General features: G+C 38.2%; 1 protein-coding gene across 7 annotated transcripts in view; it reads right to left on the bottom strand.

Moving 5' to 3' along the window:
* SH3KBP1 (SH3 domain containing kinase binding protein 1) overlaps window positions 1–26,599 on the bottom strand; it is a 233,384-nt gene that overhangs the window by 55,684 nt on the left and 151,101 nt on the right. For all 7 annotated transcript variants that reach the window (XM_065677327.1, XM_065677328.1, XM_065677329.1 and 4 more), the window contains 2 exons: window positions 8,928–9,003; window positions 1,930–2,024 (listed from right to left, as the gene is read on the bottom strand). In XM_065677327.1, coding sequence (XP_065533399.1) covers window positions 1,930–2,024; window positions 8,928–9,003 — 171 coding nt within the window. The remainder of the gene's footprint in view (window positions 1–1,929; window positions 2,025–8,927; window positions 9,004–26,599) is intronic.

The raw sequence follows: 26,599 nt of genomic DNA, 5'->3' as shown, positions 1-26,599 counted from the left end.
TCACTTGAATTCTATTTTTTAAACTGTGTATTAAAAACAGACAAGAAAACCCACAAGTCTGACTGCAATGAGGTCTGCAAACCACAAAAGGAACTGCAAAGTGCCTCCTTGTTAAGCACTATTTATTCAGTATCTCAGATTAGTTCAGACACAGCATAAAAAAACATCCACAGAGAAATGTCAAGCCTTTTTTTTGTTGAGATCCCCCACTCTAGAGGCATGGTTCTATGTAATTGTTCATAGACATGTGACATACCAGAGGAAAAAAACAAAAAAGAAGAAAATTGAATAAGATATCTGCAGTGGCTTGCTACCATCAGGCTTGAGAACAGAAGGACAAGGGGATATACTAGAAACTATACCGACAAACTTTTCACTGCATGATTGTGAAATCTGATCAATTCAGTCATATCATCAGCTCAGTTGTTATAAAAGACAAATATCTCTTCATTGTGGGGCAGAGCAGCAGGAAGAAGAAAATAGGAAAAATCAAGCACATGAAATCTCATATCAAAACCGCAGTAAAGTCATGGTCTCTTTGTCTGCATATATTGAAGAACATAGCTCCATCTGGAGACCAGCTGTCTCAAAGAGTTAAATCAACCTGGTCAATATAGCGTAAAGTGGACAAGAACAATGTCTTAAATGCCACTTCCATGATCAGAGACACTGTTTAATACTCACACAAGAACATTCTAAATCAGGCAAAGCCAAACTGTTTTCAAGACAAGCTAAAGAAAAAATCATGGAGGGCAAGTTATTGTAGGATATTCGATGTACACAATTTATTTATAAAATTTGGAGTTAATCTTCCTGCCAAACATCTGGTTACTTTTCCTTGGTTAATTGTATATTCTTCAGGACAAAGATATCCTCTAGGATTCAAATGGCTTAGCATATAGAACACTGCCCCAGATGTACTTCTCCAGGCTTTTGGGGGGTTCTGCCCAGGTGACAAAATGCTCAGTCAAATAACAGTTTCTTATGAAACTTATCAACAATAGAATTAATTCTTTTACTTTCATATAAGCACAAACAACTGCAGCACTATTGTGCACATCATTACAATTCATCTTCATAATGCAAAAGCCGTGGCCTTTTCTGGTTTGTAGCACTTTTTTTCTCCTAATACTTACGTCCAGCAGTCAAAAACATTTAAGCAAACTACAAAGTCTTTGAACAAGAGCAGGAAATAGGGTGCATCTAAACTATAATCTGTTCTTCGTAACATGGTGCACAGATCTTCTAAAAAGAAAGCCAACTGTTTACTCACCATCTACTGTACAGTTTTTGGAGATTTAACATAAATCCTGGGACTGGTGTTTCATTTCTAATGTTGAATAATTTCAAGTATTTTTAAAGAAAAGAACACAGATCTAAAATTATTTGTTTTATCATCTTTTTCGGTTTTACTATAGTGCTGGGTGGCTACATTTTAAATGCATGTTTAGCTCATCAAGCTAATACAGGCACATTATCTCCATCTAAACCAAAAAATCTAATTCACAATTCCCAACTCCAAATCCACAATTCCAAAGAAAGATAACACACACACCTAACAGAGATGTTCAAAGCTCCTGCTTTCATGAGCCTTCCAGTTAATTTTCTAGCTTTTATGTCTGATACAGGGATCAATTTAAAATTTATGTATGCAGATCTGCCATCAGATTCAAATTAAAATTAGTTGTATGAACATGTAGACTCAAGAGTACGTCTGCTGTTCTTCACTTAACATCATCAAGGTAAGTCTCTAAAGCACAAAAAGAAGGGAGATACAGGCTCTGAAGTCTATGTAGTGTTTCAGTGTCAAACTAACATCGTTTTAGACAGATCACTGTCAAAGGCACAAACCGGGATTTTATGGCAATTGAATGATCCTGATTTTAAAAACTGTATCCCCGCTCATAGGAAAAAAAATATTGCTTTTACCTTACTGATAAGTGTGACGACATCACCTTCTCGGATTGTGAGCTCATCATCATTCTGTGCTTCATATGGAAATATCACTTTGCAATACTCCTTGGCTGAAAGGAAGAACATCCAATGTGATAAATTATCACTTTTTAACAACTGCTTATCCAAGGGTGAAAATCTTCACAAAATATTCCACAAGTGCCTCCTGCTTCTGCTTTATTTTTTTGCCATCTTTGTATTTTAGACCTTCACAAATATATGAAATATTTAAAAACCTCACACTGGTGAGCATTCCTGCACACGTCATCCAGGGAGTTGGCTCTGTAGCCCCTAGAACCATTAACTTCAACGAAATTGCTCCAGACAGCAACCTGCCACAAACCATTTCCTTAGAGTAAGCCTGCATCTGACACTTGCTTCAATAGTTCTACTGGTATGGCCTTCCACCAGAACACAAAAATTGGAAGCATAAAAGACCCAGCATGCTGACATAGCTTATCTATCCCCTGATGTGCAGGAAAGCAGGTATTTCTGAATTTATAAAGATGGTAAAATAATAAATCATACATTAATAAAGTTAAAGGCATTCATAACTAAATCTTCTGTACACTCAGCATAAAAGAAGAGGTTTGAATATTAGTCTAAAGTTTCTTCTTTTTTTCTTCTTTTTTCTTCTGTTTTCCTTACCATCTATAAATAAAGGCATCATCTCACCTTTCATCTGGAAAATACAGGAGCCAGCACTCCTACTTAGAAATCATAAAAAGCAGTTACCATGAAAAGCAGTTACTTACAACATGTTGCTGTGCAACAGACAAGTATGTCAATGTGCCTTACAAATAAAAAGGGAATACGTATTCCAGCTGTTAAATAATGTATAAAAACATATGATACTCTAAGACAGCAGGTTTAAAAGACCAAAGAAACACACACAGATATTCTTGGACCCTTTGTAGAAGTGCATGTGACTATGTAGAAGTGTTCTCCTCACTTTAAATGTCTCAGTTTTGATGACCTCTATATCTAGTCAACAGTCATGTCTGATGCAGAGAAATAGCTACTTGCAGGCCACAGAAATATAAATTAAATTGAAACAACAGGACCTATTTCTTTACACTTACTATATAGAAAACCTGCATTATAACACTTTGGGTATTTGAGGCTCCACCAGGGCAGGGAGGATACAATGGCAGATACAGTGCACAACCTATGGAAGAGCCAGGTCCCTCTGGAGTGCAATTTGTACTGACATACACTAAATCAAAACATTCCTCTGCCTAACAAGCACTGTGTGGATCACACTGCAACAGAGCTGGGTCTGGAACGGTCTAAGTGACTGGACAAAGTCAGTTTCAAAGTTCTCCTAAGGAAGTGATAGACCAACACAATTTAAGTACATAAAACCAAAGCTAATAGGACTCAAAGTAATATGAACCTTTAAAATCAGATTAATAAAAGCAGAGATTAATAGGTTATGTCACTTTGGTACTAAAATTGTCCTTAATCAACACAGCACAATACCACAAGAGGATGTAGAAGACCTTAATTTCAGCAGTTATATTTAGATAGGAAGGAGGAAAAGATAAAAGGAAATATTAATTTCAGACACAGCACTGCAAAGACCACAGTGGAACTTGTTGAACTTGGAGGTTTTCCAAGTGAATGAAAAAAAAACCCAACAAAAACAAACACCATCAAAAAACTAAAGGTCAAAACAATATATCCTATTACAAGCCTGGCAAATAGATTTAAGCCATGGAATAACAGAATCATGGAGTTATAGAATTGTTTGTGTTGGACGGGACCTTAAAGATCATCTAGTCCCAAGCCCCCTGCCATGGGCAGTGACATCTTCCACTAGACCAGGTTGCTCCAAGCCCTATCCATCTTGGCCTTGAACACTACCAGGGATGGGACAGCCACAATTTCTCTGGGCAGCGTCTTCTAGTGTCTCACCACCCTGACAGTAAAGAATTTCTTCGTAATATCTAATGTAAATCTATTCTATTTCAGCTTAAAGCCCCTGTCCTGTCCCTACCTGCCGTTGTAAAAAGTCCCTCTCCAGCTTTCTTGTAGGCCTCTTTTAGGCAGTGGAAGGTTTCCCCAAAGCCTTCTCTTCTCCAGGCTGAACAAATCAAATTAAATCTTCAAATAAGATACCAATATGAAGCATCCCTCAACTATAGATGATAAAACTTATTTTTACATTTGACATCCAAGGCTGGGTTTATACATCAATAGATGGCTCTTCAAGAAGCCTCTTTTTTCCTTTGACCTGAAGACATCTTAAAAAATATACCTGTTAATAACCCCCCAACAGCAGACAACTTTGAAACATTAACGATGGAGAAAAGACAATACTCATGAGCTGTTCCATCCGCATTTATTAATTCAACAATATTTTATTTGGTTAGACCACAGAGTCTCTCCCTGCAAACTCACAGCTCCCCCAAAGCAAAGAACTACCTGCCATAGGCAATGGTCATTGCTCAGCGAACTGAGTGAGCAGATAAACCTTACAACTTAGGCTGGATCTAATGTAAGATGCTCAGCTTCTGGTGCGACATATTCTGAATTGAGAGGGCTTGGGCTAGGTATAATCCCATTTGAAAATACATACCCTTGGTTACATTCTGTGATTTTGAACTGTACTGCTCCAACTAGACTAGGTACAAAGATGACATAACACTAAGCATCTTCTCTGCCTGTGTCCCTCCTAGTCCCGTCCTTTGGAAGAACAAAGCCATTGCTAGCTTCTCTAACAGACCCCAAGGGCCCAGGGTGACATGCAATTCCCTTTCCTAGCACCATCCTTGTAGCTCAGAAGTTGGAAGAAAAAGCTAGAACTAGATATTTATTACAAGTGATGTGTCACTGCCCACACTTTGTTGAGGAAAAAGTGTCAGAACCATCCTAAACACTATAAATGGGCTACCTATCCTGTAAAAAGAACAGGATATTTTATGGCTGTAGTTAACATGCACCTCTTTCTGTTCAGCACCTTACATTCCACAGTCTATCCCAAGTTCAAAACGCAGCGTATTTTATACAGTCTCAAGCATCTCTCCCCCATTCATCACCTCAAAGAGGGGGAATGACAGCAAGAGATAGCCTTCCTACAGAATACAGCTACTTCACTACCTAGGCCATTGCAAGCACTGTATTTCACCCACAGAATTCAATATACATGTACAATTGCAGTGTAAAGCACTGCTGTCAATGTATAGACCTCCTATATGAACTGGGGTCCTGCAATACTATAGCAGATAAATTCATCTGACTGTATTTTGGGAGACTGGTTAAATATTATACCATGCAAACCAGAACTGAGCAAACTCCATTTACTGTATCGGTGGACCGTGTTTCACTTTAAAAGCATGTCTCTTGTATTTGTCCTCCTGCCAGATCCTTAGGATGGGCTGTGACTTTCAAGACAGCAGTCTACAGACAAACAATACCTTCAAGCTTAAATTTCACAGGGGATGGTGAGTCTGGAATTTGCTTTTCCTCTTAGGCCAGGATAACACAATTTCCTCTTCTTAACTCTGCTGCTGTTGCTTCCTTCTTGTTAGGCAAGAACTGTTCCACCCCATGGCAAGATTTCCTCCATCTCAGGTAAGCTAACCGCTGAGCTGGATTCACCCTTTTAAGTTTTCGGAAACTGAATTTTTTTTTTTCTTTAATGAAACAAACAGCAGACAACAAAGTGTGTAGCTGATTTTTGAAGATTAAATATTTCCCCCTTGATGAAGTCTAAATCATACACCAATCAATATAGACACAAACAGTAATACTACGTAAGAAAACAAACAGCATGAATATTGTGTTCCTTGAGCTTCAGCTTCCTCTCTTTAATTATCACTCATAAAATGTTTCTGAAATGGAATAAAATGTACAAAATCTAGTGAAAAATTGTGTGTTACCAAAACCACAAACCAGATGAAAAAATCCAAACACTTGTTTCAGCAGAATCTGGTTTTACTACTAACTGCTACACTCAAGACTCATAGGTGAGTTACACTAATCAATATTTTCAGAGAACTTCATGAGATGCAAACTGTAAAAAACACCCCAAAACTCATCAAGACAAAAAGCAGAAACAGAAGTAACTAGGGCCCCACTAATCCAGATTCAGCTACTTCTTATATCTTCTGCCATCAAGCAAGATGATAAATTGCTTGCTAGGATTCTGGTATTCCTATGCAACAGCAAATTGCAAATATTCAGTGAGTGGAGTAATCAAATCAAGTGCTGTGGTCAATGCATTCTGTGACTGACTGCCTTTGCTGTTTTGTTATCTGCTTATTTTTCCTCAATTTTTTTGCAATCTCAGTAATCTGGAGTAGCTCTCTCAATCATTGTGGATGGTTTTGCTCTGCTGAATTTTAGAATCCAAATATAAAAATGCATATATATTTTCTACAATATAGCCCTTATACCACAAGCCACTTAAACTAAAAGCAAGTACTTCATAGAAAACCCAATATATATCACGCCAGAGACAGAATTATAAACACATATGCATGCATATCCCATCCCAGCTACGCGAGAGAGACAGAAATGTAACAGCAGAATAATTCCCCTATAAGTCTAGGCACCCACAAATCTAAAACAAACAACTCTCCCCTCTTAAAAGATGCATTCTTTCATTCCTGAAATGCTAGTGATGTTTTCCAAGGGACTACTTAAGCTCTTTAAGGATTTGTACTTTCACTGTGCTCTCCCATTGAGCAGAAAGTCCTCTTTGGCCCTGAAGAGTCACCTGTTTATCTGCCAAAACCTTAAGCCCACTTTTTTAGGGAGATTTACACAGCATATTGTTGAGAGATGCACCTATAGAACATACTGCTTTGACTCTTGCACTGCTGAGCTCATCCCATTGCAGAGCTTAGGCCATCTTGCATCACTAACAACAAACAGCAAGGACATCTAATGCCTTGCTGCAAATCACTGCCTATTGCATCTGAAAAGGTATAGGAAAGAAGCAGACTCAAATCAACATGTGGGAAGCATCAGCAACCATCACTCCATACTGAAGCTCCTGTGGGCAGAGACGGAAGATGTTACTGCTCCCTGTTTCCTCTCTCAGCAGGCTCTTCAACAGTACAACTGTATTTTTTATCCAGTTGAGACTAGGGAATAACAATATCATTCATGGAAATAAACAGATGGAAGGTGAAAACCTACCGACATAAGTCCTCTCTTCCTTGCAGCGTACATCTCCAGTAGTAAACCCAAGGGAATCTAAATCACATTATTATATCTATACTACATGATTTCGGACCTTCCCATACATGTGCTTCTCTTTCTCAAGCAAGAACAGAGATACCAAATATACTACTGAGGCCCCAGAGAATCCAGGAAAGGTAAAATATCCTAAATAATGAAGTTTAGGTAAAATTCAGAGGACATGTAGAAGATACTGTACAAGTAAGTAGCCCACCCTTCTCACTAGTTCTGGTAAAAGGGATATTGAATGGTATTTGCACACAACCATGGTAAAAATAGATGGCAAGAAGAGGAATTTTCTGACCAAAATGGCACATCTGAGGGAAATAACAAAAAGGTGAAGCAAGCACCAATCACAGCCCAGATGTGTTGATGGAGAACTGCCTCTGTGTCAGCCAGAGCTCTATGTATCACTGTAGAAGGTACATTTCTCTAAATATTGTTCAGAAGGTTTCCACTTTCGTTTTTAAGCAGTGAATGAATGAAACCCTAGTGCCCTGGGATATGATTCAGTGAGCAGCTTCAGCTGTCAGAAGTATGAATTCCTGTGGAGAGAGGCAGCTGTCTTACCACACAAGCCTGGATGGTGCTGCAGGTGGGAAACCCCAGGGGATCACCCCTTCTGATGACACCTCCACTCCGGCTAGCTTAACCTGCTCAAGCTGCAGATCGAGAAAGGTAATTCCAAAACACATCAGTTCAGAAGCTCTGCCCTATGCTACTAGTTCACACATTTTTCAGTATTCCAAGTTCTCACTTCCTCAAGGCAATTGAGTCCCATTAACAGCCTGATGTCACAAGGGGAACAAGAAAAAAGGATGCAGCAGGTCAATTAGTGTTGTGCAGCTAATGGACAATAACTCACTAAAAGCTGTTTTAAACTGCTTTTGCAAGTCGGAGCTGAAAACATGGTAAACCAGGTCATAACAATACACTTCTCATAGACAGTGCCTGGTCTGCTCCTCCAAATGCTTGCCTTCTTATGTCTTTACATGTTTCAGTTCTGAGACAGTGTTATCTGCTAAATATCTAAAATGCTAAACACATCAGTGAAGGAAGACTATGCATGACTTAAAAACTCAACACTTTACATTATACTCAGTTTCTTTTCTAAGGTATGGCTAAATTCTCTTCCTTATTCTTTTCTACCAGAACCCATTACATTTAGTTGTAACTTTGTATAAATAAAATCAAACGATGGGGAATATAAACTTAAGGTTTTCGGTAAGCTAGTTACATATGCCTCCCTAGAACAGCACTGAAACCTGCCTAGAAGATTTATTTATTGCTTTTTGTCTACTAAGCATTGAAATGACATAACCAGAACTGAAACTCTTGGACACTGTTCATTCCCCATACAAACTATATCACCCACACAGATGATTTCTGCTACATAATGAAAGAAATAAAGAGGAAAAAAGCAAGGGCACTCACACCAGAGATATTTTTTCTGTGACCTACCTACAAGTTACAGTCTGAAGTCATATCTTCAACTCTGATTAATTCCGATGTACCCTCAAGGCTGAAGGCTGATCATGTAATTTAATTTGATTTTTGGTGGTAGAAAATTCAAGGTAGGATTACCAGAGCAAAAACAATTCAGAGAATTCTGTAAAACAAAGCATTCTGTCTATGTACTGCCTGCTCAAAGTTTATCCTAAATATATCTATCTGTATCCTCGCTTTTCATATATAGAGGACAGTCCTCTAGAAAAATGTCCAACTTGCTTTTAAGAGGCTTAATAGCACGAAGTGCAATGAAGGAAGAAAACTATGGAACCTACTTTTTGTTCTGCTGTCCACTTCTATTTTTGTTGGCTCCTGAGTTGCTGTGGCTGGAGGTAATTTCTTCCCAACACTCTGAAAAAAAATAATTATGCTCCTTTAAAACTTGCAGTTTTAGTTAAAAGTTGGACAACATAAAAAGTTGTAACAGAAATACAAAATATAGGAGTAAAAAAAGGACAGTAAGAAACAGAGGTAAACTGTACTTAGGTTTTGGGGTTGTGTGTTAGTTTTGGGGTTTTTTTTTTAACGATAAATAATTCATTATAATGTGATCCTCAAATTCTCCTTTAAAAAATGTTTACTAACATTTTTAAACAATAACCCTTTAACACAGTTTCAGGGAAGACTCACAGAAGTTTAATTAGTGGACTGAATATAGGACAAAATCACTTAAGCAAAGGTGCTATTCAGTACCAAAAGCGAAGCAGGAAGAAGGGCATATGGGGGAAAAGCCCTTGACTTTTGTCCACACAAGGAGTATTCATTTAATTCATTCTAGATTGAGTGCGATTTTTAAGTTGACAGCATCTCTTTAAATGCTTCAAATTTTTATTTTTTTTTGAGAAAAAAAACAACTGATTTACAGAGGGCTACTACAACAAGCAATAGTCAACCTCAGACAGGTAAACTGAAAGAACAGTAAACGTACAAAAATAAAACAACAAAATAAAAGAGACAAAATGCCCGCAACAAAATAAAATTGGTGATATCCATTCTTATATATCTTCATCAATTACTATATTCATGCTATGGCCTCTTCCACTCAGCTTTCCTGCCTAGCAAGAAAGCTGTCAAGCAGCACACTCCCCTCTGCCTTGTGTATCTCTAGCCTTGTGCTTTAGAGATACTCTTAAAGAGTACTGTTTCAGTTTCTCTCTATCCTCCTCCAATATGCTGATTACCTCAAATCTAATTTCTAGATGGTGGCAGTCAGTCAGACTCCCAACACACAACAGAACATAACAAAACAGGCCAAATCTTGATCCCACTATTTCTGCAAGGTGAGTATAATTAGATTATTTAGCTGTGAGACACAAACCCCCCTAATTGCCTAGCAAGTGAATCCTAAAGATGAAAGAGGATGAAGTGCCCTCTTGATGCAGAAACAGCTGATAAAAGCATTGAATAATGACCATAATTTGGTGTACAGATATTCAGAGGGATGAGACAGATTTAGCAGCAACACGCAAGTATTAATGCTTGGGTTTATGAAGTCAAGGGAAGGATAGTCTAGCATTAAATAACAGCTTCTATTAGCAGAAAAGGCCTTGATTGGCAGTTCAGTACACTGCAAATCCCTATCACTGCAGACCAGTTTCCTCTGATACTGAATTAACAGTGATTACAAGAAGTGGTTGAGGTGGCACACAAAGTCACATGGATGGGGTCACGGTACAATCTAAACAGTCTCATTTCCTTTCATTTATGTATTTTGGCTCAGCTACAGTCTCTAACAACACAGAACAACATATGAGAAGCAGAGCATGTAACGGGCAGTATACTAATGAGTTTTTCTCACTTGAGGGCATTACGGCCCTCCCCTACGACTATTCAACCTTGACAGGAGGAATAAAAATAGATCTGTGATCAGGTTTCCTCCTTGAGGGATATTTTAAAATTGTATTTCAGGATTTTCTGTTGTTTAGGTCTTGTGTCTCTAGAACACTTAATCTGACAATTCCAACTGAATTGCCACTTGTGCACCAGTTAGGTTCATACAGAAGATTTTGTAATACTTCTTTGCACTAATGGAACGTGCTTTCTCTGACTCTCCTTTACAATTATAGGCTTCTCAAAGCAACAGCTTATTTACTCAGAAATAAGGAAAAAAATATTTACTCGGCATCAGCATTTATTCTGGAAAGTGTACTGAGCTCTTTATCCTAGCTAAAATATTTTGGCACTGCAACTTGAAATGTAACTCCTTGAAGAAATTCTTAAGGAATACATCAGACATTAAAGAATTAATAAAAATGGGCCGTATGAGCTGAAAACACTAATGTTTTTAAGCTTAACACCGTTTGTCAATGTGAATAGTGAAAATATAACAATACGCACTGATGTTTATACAGGAGAGGCAGTTATGTGCCTTGAGAACTTACAGAATTTCAGAAAACCTCAATGAGGTCAGGGGAAAAAATGTGCCGTTTTTCTTTGACCAAAATACTTCCTTTCAACATCAACTAGTAGTTTTGAATGCTACTTATATGCATGAGAAATTTTTTGCCTATAGGTTTACATTAAAATCCAAGGCCACTATTAGTGACAATATAAAAGCTGCATTCTTCAATGTATTTTTGAGAGTCCATTTTGTAAATGAGAATATTTTTTCACAAGAAAGTAGATCCACTGGTCATCCAAAACTGGATGACCAATAGCATAAACATTCTTCTCACTGACTACGTATAATGCTGCTGTTGTGAGGGGGAAGACAAAATTTATTTTCTTTTTCTAATATGCTTCAAGTGCCTAAAGAACATCAGTAAGGCCTTAATGCATCCTACCTGGTCTACCTTAAATTAAAAAAAAAATTTAAAAAGACCAAATATATAAGCACCAAAAACTTCCAGATGTCAAAATGCCCTTATTCTGTCAAAGACAAAATAAGAGAAATGCTCAGGATTTCAGTTTTTCCCATGATATTAACATTCAACTCCACATAAAGTACTTTCTGTGACAGCATGATCAAGTATTGCTATCCTGGGGTTTCCCAAAAGGACAGAGTTAACACTTTTCCTAAAGGGTCACCATATGGCACTTCAAAGTGGGTAACAGGAATTTTAAGAAACCTTTATAAAGAAAACAACAATTATTTCGGGAAAGTGTCTGCCTGTATATTTGTCTTAGTCATCTCAAATAGCTTCTTCCTCTGTACCTACTTTCTATCCACCTGTGCTTCGGTAGAAATACCATTCATATGCTCCTGAATGACAATTATTAGTATTTTTTAATACCAACTAGATAGCTGCATCTGCCCAATGCATGCCCAGCTAATACAGAGAGCCCCAGTTGCCCAAGCTACATACATTTCTACTGACATCATCTGGGAGGACATTCCCGCCACAACGCAGGGTAATTTCCTTAAAACTAGGTTAGGTTAATGAATGGGACAGGAAACAAGTGTTCATCAAGTCCTCAATTACAACCAGACTGTTGCAAGCACAGGCAAGCAAAATCCTTCTTATTTTCCTGCTCCTAGTTTACTCTGAGTATGAGCACAGAGACAGGATGTCTCATAATTGGTGCCTCATGGGTGTCTCTAATTCACTTGCTGTGAGCAAGAGAGAGGGAAGAGCACGGTCATTGCCCAAGCCCGCCCGCCCACCCACCAAAGGTGGCCACATCCCCACAACGCCACTCTTGGCCATGGATTCCTGCCACCATTCCTCCCCTGTGCCATAACAAAAGTGTATCTGCAAGGAAGTGGAGGGATCTGATCCATGTTAAAAGGCAATGCAGAAGGGAAGGAAGAACAAAAGAGAGTTTTAGTGTTACCTGCTTCACTAAACAGCTGCACAAGCATTTGGGTAGAACTGAGACAGGAAAATTTATGCTTGTAGGGCTTAGGTACAACTGTAGGTTGCAGTGCTCATTTATACCAGCTTAAGTTCATTGGGAAAGCATGGTGAGCATGTCACAGTGTGCTTTAATAATTCCTGGTGTCAGCATGTCACCTTTTGACCCTTCTCAGGGCAAGGCTGCAGTAGTGCTGGCCTTTATATCACTCAAAAGATGAAATATGAACAACACGCAAATACTCAGCCCTGCATACGAGATGATACTTCCATTAGGAATGGGCACTCTGACCACAGGATCAGATATGGCACACACCCACAGAACTTATATAATGGAATGTTTATGTGGCAAATATTTCACAGAATGCAGAGAACAAAGCAATTGAAGTATTTATAAATTTCATCTTAAGGTTTCTTTGCACACAGTTGACCTATATTACCTTCTACTGGACAATCTGAAAATACCACATTTTCACATTTAGTCCATATACCAGCAGACTTACATATAGCTTTTACAACTAATGTCTATACTAGATGACTTTTGACTTGGATGAACACAGGCTTTCTGAATTACAGCATATATTAGCAAACAAATATTTTTCCTTTTGAAAAAGATTTTACCTGTGAAAGATTTTACCCTTGCACAGTAAGACTGCAAACCCCAGTACTTAGGTGCTGTTAAAGGCATATGAACACTGGCCAACAAAATCAACAGATCTCTAAATAAAAGCCGTCCCTCAAATAACATCCTGCTCTTACAAACCAAAAGAGCAAAGCCTTCATCCTTTTGGAGCTCCTTGAAAAGTGCCATAGTTTCAGCCATCAGCATGGCTCTGACCACAGTTATCAACTTTGGACAGAGGAGACAAGTTTTCTGAAGTGAACAGTGAAGAGGTGAAGGCCCTGTAACTGTTCATGAACATCAGTCCTCCAGGAACTGGCTACTATGCCAGTATTGCCTCAGAGGAAAGTAACATTCAACTAGTCAAGAAGTATATTCTGTTTGCATGTTAAAAAGCTTTTGAATTAGAATGCATACGCAGAAAAACTAAAGATATCTGGGGGAAGAAGGTTTTCTAGTGTTCACAAAGAAATGGATAAATTTTTACCTAATACAAAAGTTACTTTTTGAATGCAGAAGAAAACATAAAAGGGGAACAAAAATAGCCTGTCACTCTAACTCCTACTATAATACTCTAACTCTCATTTCAGAGAACAGTAAACGTGTTGTGACCACATTACACGACACTCAGTTCAGTTGGTGCCCTAGAAATAAGAGTACTGACTGTCAAGAGCATCTTACAATTACTGCATCTGTCATCCACTGTCATGGCACTGGAATCCAAGCAGGCAGGCAAGCCAGCAAGCAAACAAAGTAAAGGAAATAGCACAGAAGTTCCGAAACAAGGAAAATTTTAGAACAAAACATGTTTTTGATGGTACTTTGTTTTCTGATTCATCACCAATGATCATTCTTCTGATGTTTTTACAGTTGATAAAACCTGCAAAACTACCTCTTCTCATTAGTTAAACTGCTTAGACTATATATCAAGCCTAAGAACAAATGTTTTGAATACTTAAGATATTTGCTTTAATTAAAAACTATTTTATTTTTAAAAATAAATGTTAACTTCTGAAATATTTAATAAAGTTACTAGTGCTTTACTTAATTATACCAAAAAGTATTTGGAAATTACATAAATTCCTAGAAAATCACTTACCAGTCTAGACAACGAATGTTTTATGGGGTTCTGAATGTCATGGCAAAATTAAGACAAAATGGCAAGCCTGGAGTACCTTTGGCATACCTCTATCTATCTATCCATCTCTCTCTCTCTCTCTCTCTCTCTCTCTCTTTCTATAGATCTACCAATAAATTTATCTAATCCATACCTGCTGGTGTTAGAGAAATACAACACTGTCTCTATGCAAATCCAGTATGTCATCTTCTACTTTTCATGGCCAATTCACAGCAATTTTCATTAAAACGCACAAATAAAAAAGTTGTTGGCCCTGGCTCCCGAAGAAGACTGAAATTGTCACCTGAGTGCACTCCAACATCTAAACATGAGATTAAAAAGAGTTTATTGATCATCTTTTTATAGAAAATATTGACTTGGTAAGTAACCGATGAAAATACAGGAAAGAAAAGATAGGATTTCATTGTGGTGACCAGTGGTGTCCCTCCGGGATCTAGAAAAAAAGACTCTCATTTTCTACACATTCAGAGATAATCCAGAAAAAGAGAAAGACAGCAACCAGTTCAGATAAAAGTAAAATTACACAGTTGGAGAAAAAACACTATCTTTAGACAGAAATGATGGGCTTTGAAACACACAGCTGTTAATACTTTGGAAAGCAACAGAGAGCAATGGAAAGCACTATCAAAATGCTTTATAAATCCATTCAACATGTAGATCATTGTGTGCGGTCCTTGCCTTCTTTCCCCCTCACACATAACCCACTTCAGTCCCTAAAGAAACTGAAAAAGACACAAAGTCACCAAGAATGACCAGACCTATGGAACAGATCCCTCACTCTGGAAAGATAAGATTCACACAGGTGATTTAACACAAGTCTATAAAAGCCAGGAGAGGCACTGAGAAGGTAGTTAGGGAGGACTCATTATCTCTTCCTGTAATGAAAATTAAAGGCTAACAGAAGAAATTAGCAGGTACCAAATTCAAAACAAAGGGAGGTTAACTCCTTCACACAATGTGTGATCCCACTGAGTGGAACACTTTCACAGGAGTTACAGATGCTGACGTGTTACATGCAATGGAAATGTGACCACTTGATGAGGAAAATCCATTAGGGTTATTAAACACAAAGTTCAAAATTACTAGAGGCTGTGAAGACTCAATGCAGGAATTTCTCTGCATGTTTACCCTGTTCCCACACTTCCAGTATTGACCTCTGTTTGGAAGCACTGTACCAGCTCAGACACAGTTCTAATCTGAGTTACAGATGTCTCAGAATCTTTCCAGTTTCCTGGAAATCTCATTCTTTTAACACATGGAAATGGAATATTGGACACAGAACACTCTGCAAAGTACATTTAAATAAAGCAAGGTGACATAAACCCGAAGTGTTAACACAAGGGAAACTTCAAAGGATTACTCCAATTCTTTCTCCCCCCCCCCCAACATTATCAAACAAACCAAGTTTTTCAGTTAAAAAGAAAGCAAAACCATAGGGGGAACAAAAATACATGGAGAAGATAATCAGAAAAGTCTTCAAAATCAGAAAGCACTAATCTTTACAGGTTAATTTAAATCCTCTGATTTGTAGGCCACTACAGAAATTTTCCATGGAGTAATGTCAGAGCTAAAAATATTTTACGGCATACACAAGTCTGCTTTCCTGGACCATCTTCTGTAGCTCCCATGGAAGCAGAGAAACCCACAATAAGTCTACAGGATCATAAAAAGCAAACAGTGGATTGACAGTCAGCTATTGCAATGAAAAAGACAAATCTACAGTACAGAAAGATATATTTGCATTTCCTGTGCAGACACTGCAAGCGCCTTCTTACCTGTGAGGTGGACTATATCTACCACAACACTACCAGTGAAATTCTCGTAACAACTTACCAACCTCCTGAATAAATTCAACTCTGTTAAGCAGTCTGAAAAGGCTTAACTGTCTCTGCCTTTCTCTGAAAAAGTGCTACAGGTTTAAGATGTCTTCAGACACACAATATTTCAGTATTTCAGCATCTGAATACACACTGCACCCTCAGTGATGATATTTATGCTGAGCTGCAACTGTTTATATCCTCCACATTCATGTAATTTATATTTTTGCATTAAAAGGAGAGTCTCAAATCTTCGTAGTGGGCAAAACATCTAATTAGAGAGACTGTTTCACAGATTCCTAACTTCCCATTTAGAACAACAAAACATCTCTTCAGTGATTTCAGAAGTGCTTAGATGGAAAATTACTTTACTTCTTGTTTCCAGCTGTTGAGCTCCATTAGAAATGACCTGAGCCAGCACCAAATGTCCCATCCAGCTATCCAAGCACTAAAACTACCAGGTGTTTAGCAGACCACCAGCAGTCTACAAACCACAAATGAAGAATATCTTCATTAGCATTATGCAAGCCATCAGAGAAACATGTGCTATCTCAAATAACATTCAAAGAAATAAGTAGGTAAAATATGCAATGCAAAATCTTGGTTTTAACCTTGTGGCTGGAAAAAGGAATAGGAACAAAAGCATGAACAGAGAAACATCATTTTCATTGAAACTCTAGGTAGCTTGGAAAGCAGAATAGCACACATTTTGCCTTCTACATCACTGTTCTCCACAGTTAAATGTGTTTTACCAGCAGGTGACTTCAGACTCTAAAGCTGTTGCGAATTCATATTTTCACAAGTTCTTAAAATTTCAATTTATGGGCAGAGAGGGGAGTGGAGAGGCTTTTTTCTATCAATATGCTGCGGGAGACAGGAGAGAAGCCTATGTGACTTGCACACTTTGTAACATCTGTATATCTGTAAAATTTGGAATCCTGACATTTGATGCTGTCACGGTGTCAGTTTCAATCCATTAATGAACTAAAAATCTGCCTTCCTAAAAGGTTAATTGTGATAAAGTGAATGTAAGACTTTAGATTTGGTAGATGCTGCAGAAACATATCAGAGCAAGACATATGAGAATTGCTGATGAGTAAAAACACTTTAGCAAATGAAATTAAAAAAAAAACCAAAAAGCAGCAAATACAGAATGAAACCCCCACAGCACACTCCCAACTGCCTCATCCCAAAGCACTTGAGTGCATGCACATCAAAATAAGCTGTATTATCCAGCTCCTTTTCTTTCCTCCTCAAGCTGCACTTTTGCAATGCTAGAAGGTGCTTTTGTAACGACAGTAAGTATTTTTTTGGAGCAGATTAGTCTCCTTATTTGCTGCTGTATTTGTTTTCCATTTTCCTGTTTTACTGACTGTGGCTCACACAAATGTAAAAGATCATGTCACCTTGCACCCCTCACCAGAAATTTTGTCATTTGGAGGCTGCAATTCAGAATTTATTTCTATCTCCTCTAGGAGAAATCCTGTAGTCAGTCAGCACTGAGTGAATGAAATTCCTTCTTACTCTCCCAGAACTGTGCCTATCTAGATTGCTGTTGGTAACTAGCATGATCCAGCTTGTACCATCCAGTTTAGAAAATGCTGTTATGAAACCTCCCTCCTCTACAAAAATTGATGAACAAATAATAATATTAAAATATTAAAAAAAAATTAATAAACAACTGCTACATGGGTCTCCAGTTCCTTCTGCAGCAGTAAGGAAAGCAGTGACCCTACTTTCACCTCCCTCTCAAACAAACAAGCAAAATAATCTAGGAAAACAATTAGCAGGGAATCCTTTTTAAAGTGACGCCATCACTTCTTCGCTCTTTTGTGAAAGTTATGCTGACAACAAACTGTGAAGTAGCTGTTCAATTATCTTTTTCAAATTCAATGATTAAAACAAATACTGCATGATACTTTACTATCATGCAGATAATCCCAGACTTAATGCAAATATTTCTTCCCTTTTGGCACTGTATTTCTTCTTCTCATATTATCTTTAATTTTCATTTTTAGTGTTCCACCCTCCAAGGGAAAAGTGCAGAGCAACAAGTGACAAAGCAAAATGCGTTAGCATCTCCATCCGCTTCTCTTTCAACTGGCTGGAATCTCATCTCTTTCCTTTTGAATGAAGCTCCAAAATTCAAAACACAAATGGAAAATGATTAATGTATTTCAGCTTTTCTTTTCAGTGAATGCTTCAGGTACAGGGACTACTGCAAAGGACACCATCAGCTGTACAAATGGAGGTCTGCTGTTCTCTGGGCGGCCAGTGTGTGACAAGTATCCCACTGCCCAAAAGAAAGCTGTCATCAGGAGCCCCTGCTTGGCTACCAGTTGCTGTTGCATCAGGACCTCCTCCGCAGGAGCTGAGTCTTCTCTCCCTGCTCCTTGGATTTTATTGGGAAGTTTTTACAAAGCACTTAGTCAACTAACTGTAATAATATATGCTAATGCCCCTAGTATTTAAGAACTATTTTAGAAACAAGAAATGCCACTGACCTCCCATAAAAACATACATAACAAGGAGTTAATCAGGCATCTTAGAAACTGGCTTACAGAGGTTTTTATGCCACTGACTGCCTGGCTGGTCTATGATCCTCTTTCCTATCTTCCTTCCTTTTTTCTTTTTTTTTTTTTTAAGGCAGAAAAATAGAAAGACACATGGCACATTTTAAGAAAAAAAGCAACTCAGAAAATTTGTAGATTCATTTCTTCATACATCTTACTGACTTTAGCTGTGAAAAGCCAGAGTTGAAAGAAGTTTACATTTTTCTACTAAAAGACCCTGAAGTATCTGCAAAACATTAAACAGTTTACTTGGTATCTCTCCATTCAGCTCTCTATAAAATTTTACAAGCATTAGTTGACTTCAGTTTTCCATGCTTTTTCTTGAAGGAAATGATAATATCTACTTACATTTTACTATCCTACTATAATTTTCTCCAAAAACCATTTGTATCAGTTTTCCTCATTTGTACAAAAGACTCCACATGTCACTTCACACAGAAGAGGAATTAGTAAAGCTCCTCCTCTTTTTTTCTGCCAAAAAGAGAAGTGCAGTTTTATTTATGCATTTAGGAAGGAAAAAAAGGAGGGGATGTGTGTGTTTGAATTTTTGATTATTAAGCAAACATTTGAAAGAGAACACATCCTAAAGACTGTACAACTAGTCTTGCTTAACTGCAAAGTTACAGTATTCTTTGGAATAAGAAATTTGAAACAAAATCATATAGAAATAAAAAAAAATAAAAATAAATAAAAACATCTGTGCAAGTTTAATGGCCAAACAGTCTGAAAGGAAAAAAAGCTAAACAGAGCCAGGACAGAATATGCTTTCACACAAAAGCAACCCCCTATTCTAACACAGTCCTCTACAGCAGAAATGGACTTCAGGACCCCCAGCACTCTCTTTCTTTTCTTTTTACCTACCCAGCATCTACAAAGTGTGCAGAAGAACCAAAGAACCCTGTAGCTGAATCCTGTACTCTGCAGCATACATGGTACAATACAGTTTTAAACAGCCACAACAAAAAAACCCAGCTAATTGTAAAAGAAATACCTCCTCTGCCATTGCGAAGCCAAGCTGCCTTCCAGCAGCTCAAAGTGTCCAAGACAAGCCCTGGAGTCCTGCCCCTTCCTTGCATGAGCTCAGCTCCACGAGAGCAGGAGCCCAGCCCTGACACTGACTCACGTTCCAGGCCATCCCTGGGAAACAAAGGTTCCATTTGTTTATTTCACAGGAAATCGGGAGCTTTTCCTACCTCTGCTCATTTGCAGTGCGGAGTTTCCTCTCCCTTTCCAAGCCAGCCTAATCTCTCCTGGCTTCTTGAGACCAGCAGCTATGAAAGGCAATGCGACTGAAGACGTACAGATTTTTTGTGAACAGCCCAGGAATAAAAATTATAGGAAAATGAGTTTTTGATAAATTCTGAGTGCATTGGTCTGTGTGCTAATAAAAAAAAAAAAAAAAAAAAAAAGCCAAAATGTCATGCCATTTATGCCTTTGTTTCAGATTTTGTTTTTAAAGAAAGATGATCAAAAAACTGAACACCATTAAGATGAATGCTCTCTTCCATGAAACTCTTTATAAATTCTTAATACTGCCTCCTCACAAACATTCAACTTTAAAATGACTAAAAAAGTGCAGGGGAGGGAAACACACCATGGCCATCTCAGATAATGGGGAAGAAATTAAAGATTTATACTTAAGCAAGCCACAAGGTACTATATATTCTCACTCCCGTTTGACCTTATATGCTATTCAGTAAGCATTTACACACAAACACATCTATTACAGACATACTTATGTGCATTCAGCACACTCCCAGTACACACGCAGCTCATTCTCTACAGAGGCATTCTCATGGGAATGCCAACGCAATTATGGGACAAGAAAAAAGCCTCTAAACACATGCATTAAAAAGACAAACAAACAAACAAACAGTTGGTTCTCTCTGCTTTTAAGAACCAGCGTAAGGAAGGACATTATAAACTTCATATGTAGATTTTAAAGGGGAGGACAATAAATTGTTCACCGCAGTTCCTACCAAAAAGAAAATAAACAAGAAAAAAGTTATTTTGCAGAGCCAGGGTATTAACATAAATTTTCTACCACAACAGTGAAATATGACAACATAGGGAGGATACGCAATTTTGTTTACTGGATGCTTTTTTAAAAACCAGCCACCACCTGAGGATTATTTGTATATATTCGGTCCTAATCCAGTTAAGAGTATGGGATCAGATATCTCTGAGATCCCTTCTGGCCTTATACTGAAGGCAAATCAAAACTGATCTGAGTAGGACTATCACTGCAAGTACAATCTCCGGAAAAATATATCCAGATACTTTAAAGAATGGAAATGAGCAAGAGATGATGGCTCACAGAAAAGGCTACATCCCTTGCAGCAACACTCCTTGTCCCTGTACCATGCTGCAGAACAGGTTCAGGAGTGATTCAGAACAAAGTCGCGTGGCCTACTGAGACTGCAATCTCCTTCCTGAAGAATTCTGTTTACCAATCAGAAATTATTTTAAAGTTATAATACAATATGTCATTAGTTTCAGTTAGAGAAAACACACAATCCCTGGTATTTAAGAAAAAAGAATAATCTGCAGTGATTCATGAGTATATAGAAGTATAAACATTACAATCAGGCATGACTTTTTGAAAATAACTCTCAACTAGGGAAATTTTAAAAAGGAAAAAGTCCACAAACTAATGAACCTAAGCAGAAGATGAGTGTATAAATTTTACTTTGCAGGTCATATTCATTTTGGTTTACAGCCATCAATTTTTTAAATGTTATTTATTTAATTTCCAAAGTTGTGGTTTTTTGCATAACTGTATTTGTTCTTTAAATTTTCAAAGTTCATCTGTGCTAAGAATATAAAATGTCATTTCACTAGAATATTTATAATATTTTCAAAGTTAAACCAAGTAACAACTCAGATGCAGCAACTGAAAATCAGTTACATTATCCAACAAAATCCAAGTGGCGTAAGAAAAAAGAAACACTAAGAACAATTTATAAAACTGTTTATTCCCAAAGCCTTGATTACACTAATTTAATTGTTTTATATCAATTTGTATCAATTAGATTTTATTTAGCTAGATTTTATTGCTATTATTAGACATACTGTATCAATTTAATTCGTGAACCACTTCTCTTGAAGCTTATCATATGGCAAAAGAAAGCTATCTCGCATGTCAGTACTCTAACTCTCTGAAGCATTTTCTCTGTACCGATGTTGAAGCAGGAGACAAAGCTTTCCTAGAAATTCAGTATATGCCTCCATCAACTACTCCAGAACTCAGAAAATCAGCTTTATGTTAAACTATTAAAGCATGGCATTTGGGTTTTTTTAACCATTCTTTTAAAATGCTTGTTTGGGTATAAGTTTTGGTACTGGTAGAGAGTCAACTGAAATTCAGAGATGTACTATGATTAGCAAACTACTGATCGCAAGCTGATCCAGAGCAACTCAACATAGACACTTTTATTGTCTCCCTATTATGAAATAAAATTGCATTAGCTTAAACCTACACATCTTGCTTTTCAGACTGAAGCATCCCAATATTTCCTGATGAAAACCATGACTGAAAACCCAGGAGTATTCCCTTCCAGACAGCACTCCTCCAGGAGAACTCATTCTGGCAAAAGACCAGTGCTGTGCCCTAGGAGAACCAACCAGATTTTCCACATTGCTTTAAGGAGTAAATTCTGGTACTAACAATACTTTTTACATTACTCTGCTTCTATTTTTAGATGTTCTTCAAGCAGCTCAAGTCAGGAACATAAGTTGAAAATGTTTTTATGCACGTGTTTAGTGTATTTCTTTCACAAGGACAAATATTTTCTAGAGACCAACAATATGCACATATTTGGGGTCCCCAACACAAGAGTGACATGGACCTGCTTGAGTGAGTCCAGAGAGGAGCCACAAAAATGATCAGAGGGCTGGAGCACCTTTTCTATGAAGACAGGCTGAGAAGAACCAGAGTTGTTCAGCCTGGAGAAGAGAAGGCTCAGGGAAAACCTTAAAGCAGCTTCCAGTACCTAAAGAGGGCCTACAAGAAATCTGGAGAGGGATTTTTCACAAGTGCACATAGGGATAGGTCAAGGGAAGACAGATTAGACATTAGGAAGAAATTCTTTACAGTGAGGGTGGTGAGACATTGGAGCAGGCTGACTGGAGAGGCTTGGATGCCCCATCCCTGGCAGTGTTCAAGGCCAGGCTGGATGGCAGTTTGAGCAACCTGGTCTAGTGGAAGGTGAGGCTGGAACTAGATGGTCTTTAAGGTCCCTTCCAACCCAAACCATTCTATGATTCCATGAAAGTCCTGTGGCACGGACAACAACTAGCTTGCATTTTAAAGCCCAACAGGTGCTTTATTAAAATAAAAGCCTAAAAAAATGCCATGAGCAGCACAAACCACTGTGTGGGTAACCTCCTTCACCAAAAACTGCTAGTGCACACTGATGTGAAAGCTGAACCATGTCACCAATACCTGGACAACTCTGTTCAGGCAGCTTGAACATTTTACAAACCAAACTGAGAAAACATGAAAGCACAGATATTTAATAGGATAGCAGGGAAAGGCAGGAAGTACACAGGAGATCAGGACTTGCTCTTCACTCATGCAGTGCAGTTAAGTGACTCAGCAGAGACTCATTGCTACCCAAGGTTATTGAATTTGTTCCTCTCTTTAAGCTTAGTTTTGCATTTCCCATTCCATTCCCTTGGTACCAAGTCCTACTTTGAGTCAGCCACCCCAAAAGGGGCATGCTGCTTTTCAATTGTCCCTCATTTCATAAACTGACTATATTTCCACTACCTTCCCATCTTATTCCTGTGAATTAGCTGCTCCAGAAAGGGTAATGATCTTCCCAAGAATTTATTTATAATGTCTACACTGCCTCATATGCATCAGTCACCATTTGCAAACACGTGCTATTTTTTTGTAGAACGAAAAAACCACATAAATCCTGCTTATGCACTCAACTCAAGGAATGGAAAGTTAAACCAGTGAAGGAGCAAGCCCCCACTGCAGGCAGCTTTGCTCTCACATCAACTGCAGAAAGGGTCAGGGTCCTTCTTCCTCTGTAGATTTTCTCACAAGATGGCACTAGAATAAATGGTTAGGGCAGGAAAGCCAGACTCTGGCAGACAGCACCTTCAAAGCAAAACACAAATGCTGCTTGAACAGCAGAGTGCTTCCCCCTGCTCCTACACAGAATCTGACACGCTGATGCTTGCCACGACTGCTGCTGCCATCACTGATGGCTGTCTCTGAATAAATGAATGCCAGAAACATGTGCTTTCAAGTGCAAAGTGCTACACACACTCGATATATCGCATGCTCCCTGCCTTAGCAGGCATTTTTAGTAGTGTTTCCATTCAGTGCAAGGTGGTTTTGCTCACATCCACTTTTTCGTTATCTCAGTATTTTGAACAGTGGCTTCAACAGTTCTGTTACAGGAGCAAGCACCTCCAAAGGCATCAGAGGAAAAGAGTAGCAGTGAGTCAGGCAACACAGAGGCAAGAGCAGACTGTGTGCTCCACCCCTAGCCAGTGCTGGCCATGCACCATGGGTGCTACTGGGCAGTGCTGGCAGAGCTCGGGCACATCATTAGCCAGGAGAAGCCTCCAACTTCCATCTCTCAAAAACTTTTTGAATGACGATTGAAAATTCAGGGGGAAAATTGTTTTCTATGAGCAACTGGGCACAAACTGACAGAGCAGGTGTAGCAAAGATGTGACTGTCAGCACAACACATTTACCACGGTTTCTGGGTCCCTAGCTCACCAGCTTAAAATAGAAACTCAGACCTTGCAGGCACTCAGAGTTTACAGATATCTATCTTATTACAAAGGACAGGTAGACTTAATAATTGACATGAGCTTCTAGCCTTTATAGCTCTTGTGTCTACCTCCATTACTTCTTCTCCATTTCTTCTCCAATGCATACAAAATATATACAGAAATAAATTTTTCTGTATAAAATCAATGTTTTGCAGTGAGAAGGATCCCTAAACACCAGCTAACTAGACCTTACATGTTGCTGGATCCAGAGCAATAAGACTCCCACCCTTTACATTAAATCATTACAATGGCTGCAATATTCCCCAGTTTGATGGTTGAGTATATAATTTACATTAAGTTCTGGCAAATACTAATGTGACCTCATCAAAGGCTGTTAATGAAATGTAGCTCTGCTCAAATTCACCACTGCTAGCCAACTATGAAAGTCTTGCCTGAAGAAAACTACAAATACTACCTCAAATGGAAAATGTACAAAATACAATAGTCTCTTCTGAAGTAAGGGCAGTCTTCAGAAAGATATATTCACCAATTATGGTTGTTAGCACTTCCAGCTGAAGCCTCAATTCAGGGACCGACCCAATTCAGTTAACTCAGAAGGAATACATTGGTTGAATTAATTTTCCTTTATTTTTTGAGGTTTATTTTTAGATACAGGAGAGGAAAAAGTGATCACTTGTTAGAACAATGGAAGTATATACAGATCATATTGGAAGGAAGTCCAGCCTAGAAACAGAGGTTTTAGATAAGCTACTACAAAATGAAAAAGGAAAAAAGAAATAAGCATAAACACCTGCTTAAATGTCTTGAAGCTGCATGAGCAGGAACACGTGTGAAACAGGCATTTCCATTTGACCACAAAACTTGTGCTACTTTAAACAGTGTTACACTGAATTTTCTCAGGAGAGACAACATGCCTATACACATACTGTTTTCTTCTAAAAATTCATCTGTCAGCAAGCTATGTCTTCAGTCATGTGCAGCACTGTAAATCAGATCACTTACACCTACCATTAATGGGAATTTGACAGAGCCAAGCCCCAGGAATCTGACTGTCGTTACATACGGCCAGGGGTTGATTGATCAATGCAGACAGGCAAAGAAAAGGACTACAGAGTGTATTTGATTCTTCTATTTTTTTTTTTTAACAAAACACAGCTCTAATGGAACTACTCATATTAAACTCCTACAACTGCATCATTAATTTCCCTAGGATAATATGCTTCTGTGATTTTTAGAACAAAGAACAGCAAAGCAATGAATCCTGCATGCCAATAAAACCAGTGGGGTTTCACACAATTCCTCAGCTTTGTCTGTAGTTGTCTTTAGTTTATTGATCACCTTAGAATACAAGGGCCACTATAACCTCCACTGGTCTAACACTGGGAGCACTTCAAACTGTCTGGTGATTTACAGGAGAGCTAATGGCACCTGCTTCTGCTCAACCGGCATCAATCCTTTCTGCCCTCATACTCCTGCCGATATTTGTGTAAAAGCCTTCTTAACTTAATACCCAAATAATTCATATCACCTTTGTGTGAGATATGATCTAAACTTCTGATTCATAAAATTGAAAACACGTTAGCACACAAAGTGAGACCCTGTTGATTCTTCTGTAAATGGGACTGACATTTTCCACATTATCTTCTTATAAATATATCTTCTTATAAATAATCCCACATTATAAAATTGTCACAGTGATTTATTGATGCTTTACAAAAAAAAATAGTTGTTAGAAAATATTTTAAATCAAAAAGGCAACAGAATTATTAGAGTAATATATAAAATGTTTCATCAATAACTGTATGAAGAAGAAGCAAGTTTTAGGGTCTCCAAAATTCAGAGAGAATTCTGCCTCTTCAAAAGATTACAAACTACTACAGTAGCTACTACTACAAGAAAGGCACGCACCAGGGCAAAGATCCCTTTAAAAAGTACACTGAGAAAAATTTGTACCCGTTTGGCACTCTGCGTAATGTATTGCAACACTTCTGAGCCAGTATACAGAGCTCTCAAACTAAATATGACCTTGCTAGGAACAGCAAAGTTAATGCAGGATTCTCTCACTCTCAGACAGCATTAAATGGGAATATGGCAACGATGAGGGGAGACTTTCTTGCAGGCAGGAGAGAAGTATCTGGGAACATTAATGTTCTGCCATTGTAAATGAATGTTGTGTCAATGAATCATGTCTTGGTGCTGTGAACAGGAAAAGGCCACAGCGCTGAAAGCCTCTGAATGGCACTG

Source organism: Lathamus discolor, chromosome 4, assembly GCF_037157495.1.
Source record: "Lathamus discolor isolate bLatDis1 chromosome 4, bLatDis1.hap1, whole genome shotgun sequence".
NCBI classification, from domain to species: Eukaryota; Metazoa; Chordata; class Aves; order Psittaciformes; family Psittacidae; genus Lathamus; species Lathamus discolor.
Note: the sequence above shows the minus strand (reverse complement) of the source record. Positions and strands in the feature narration are given on the sequence as shown.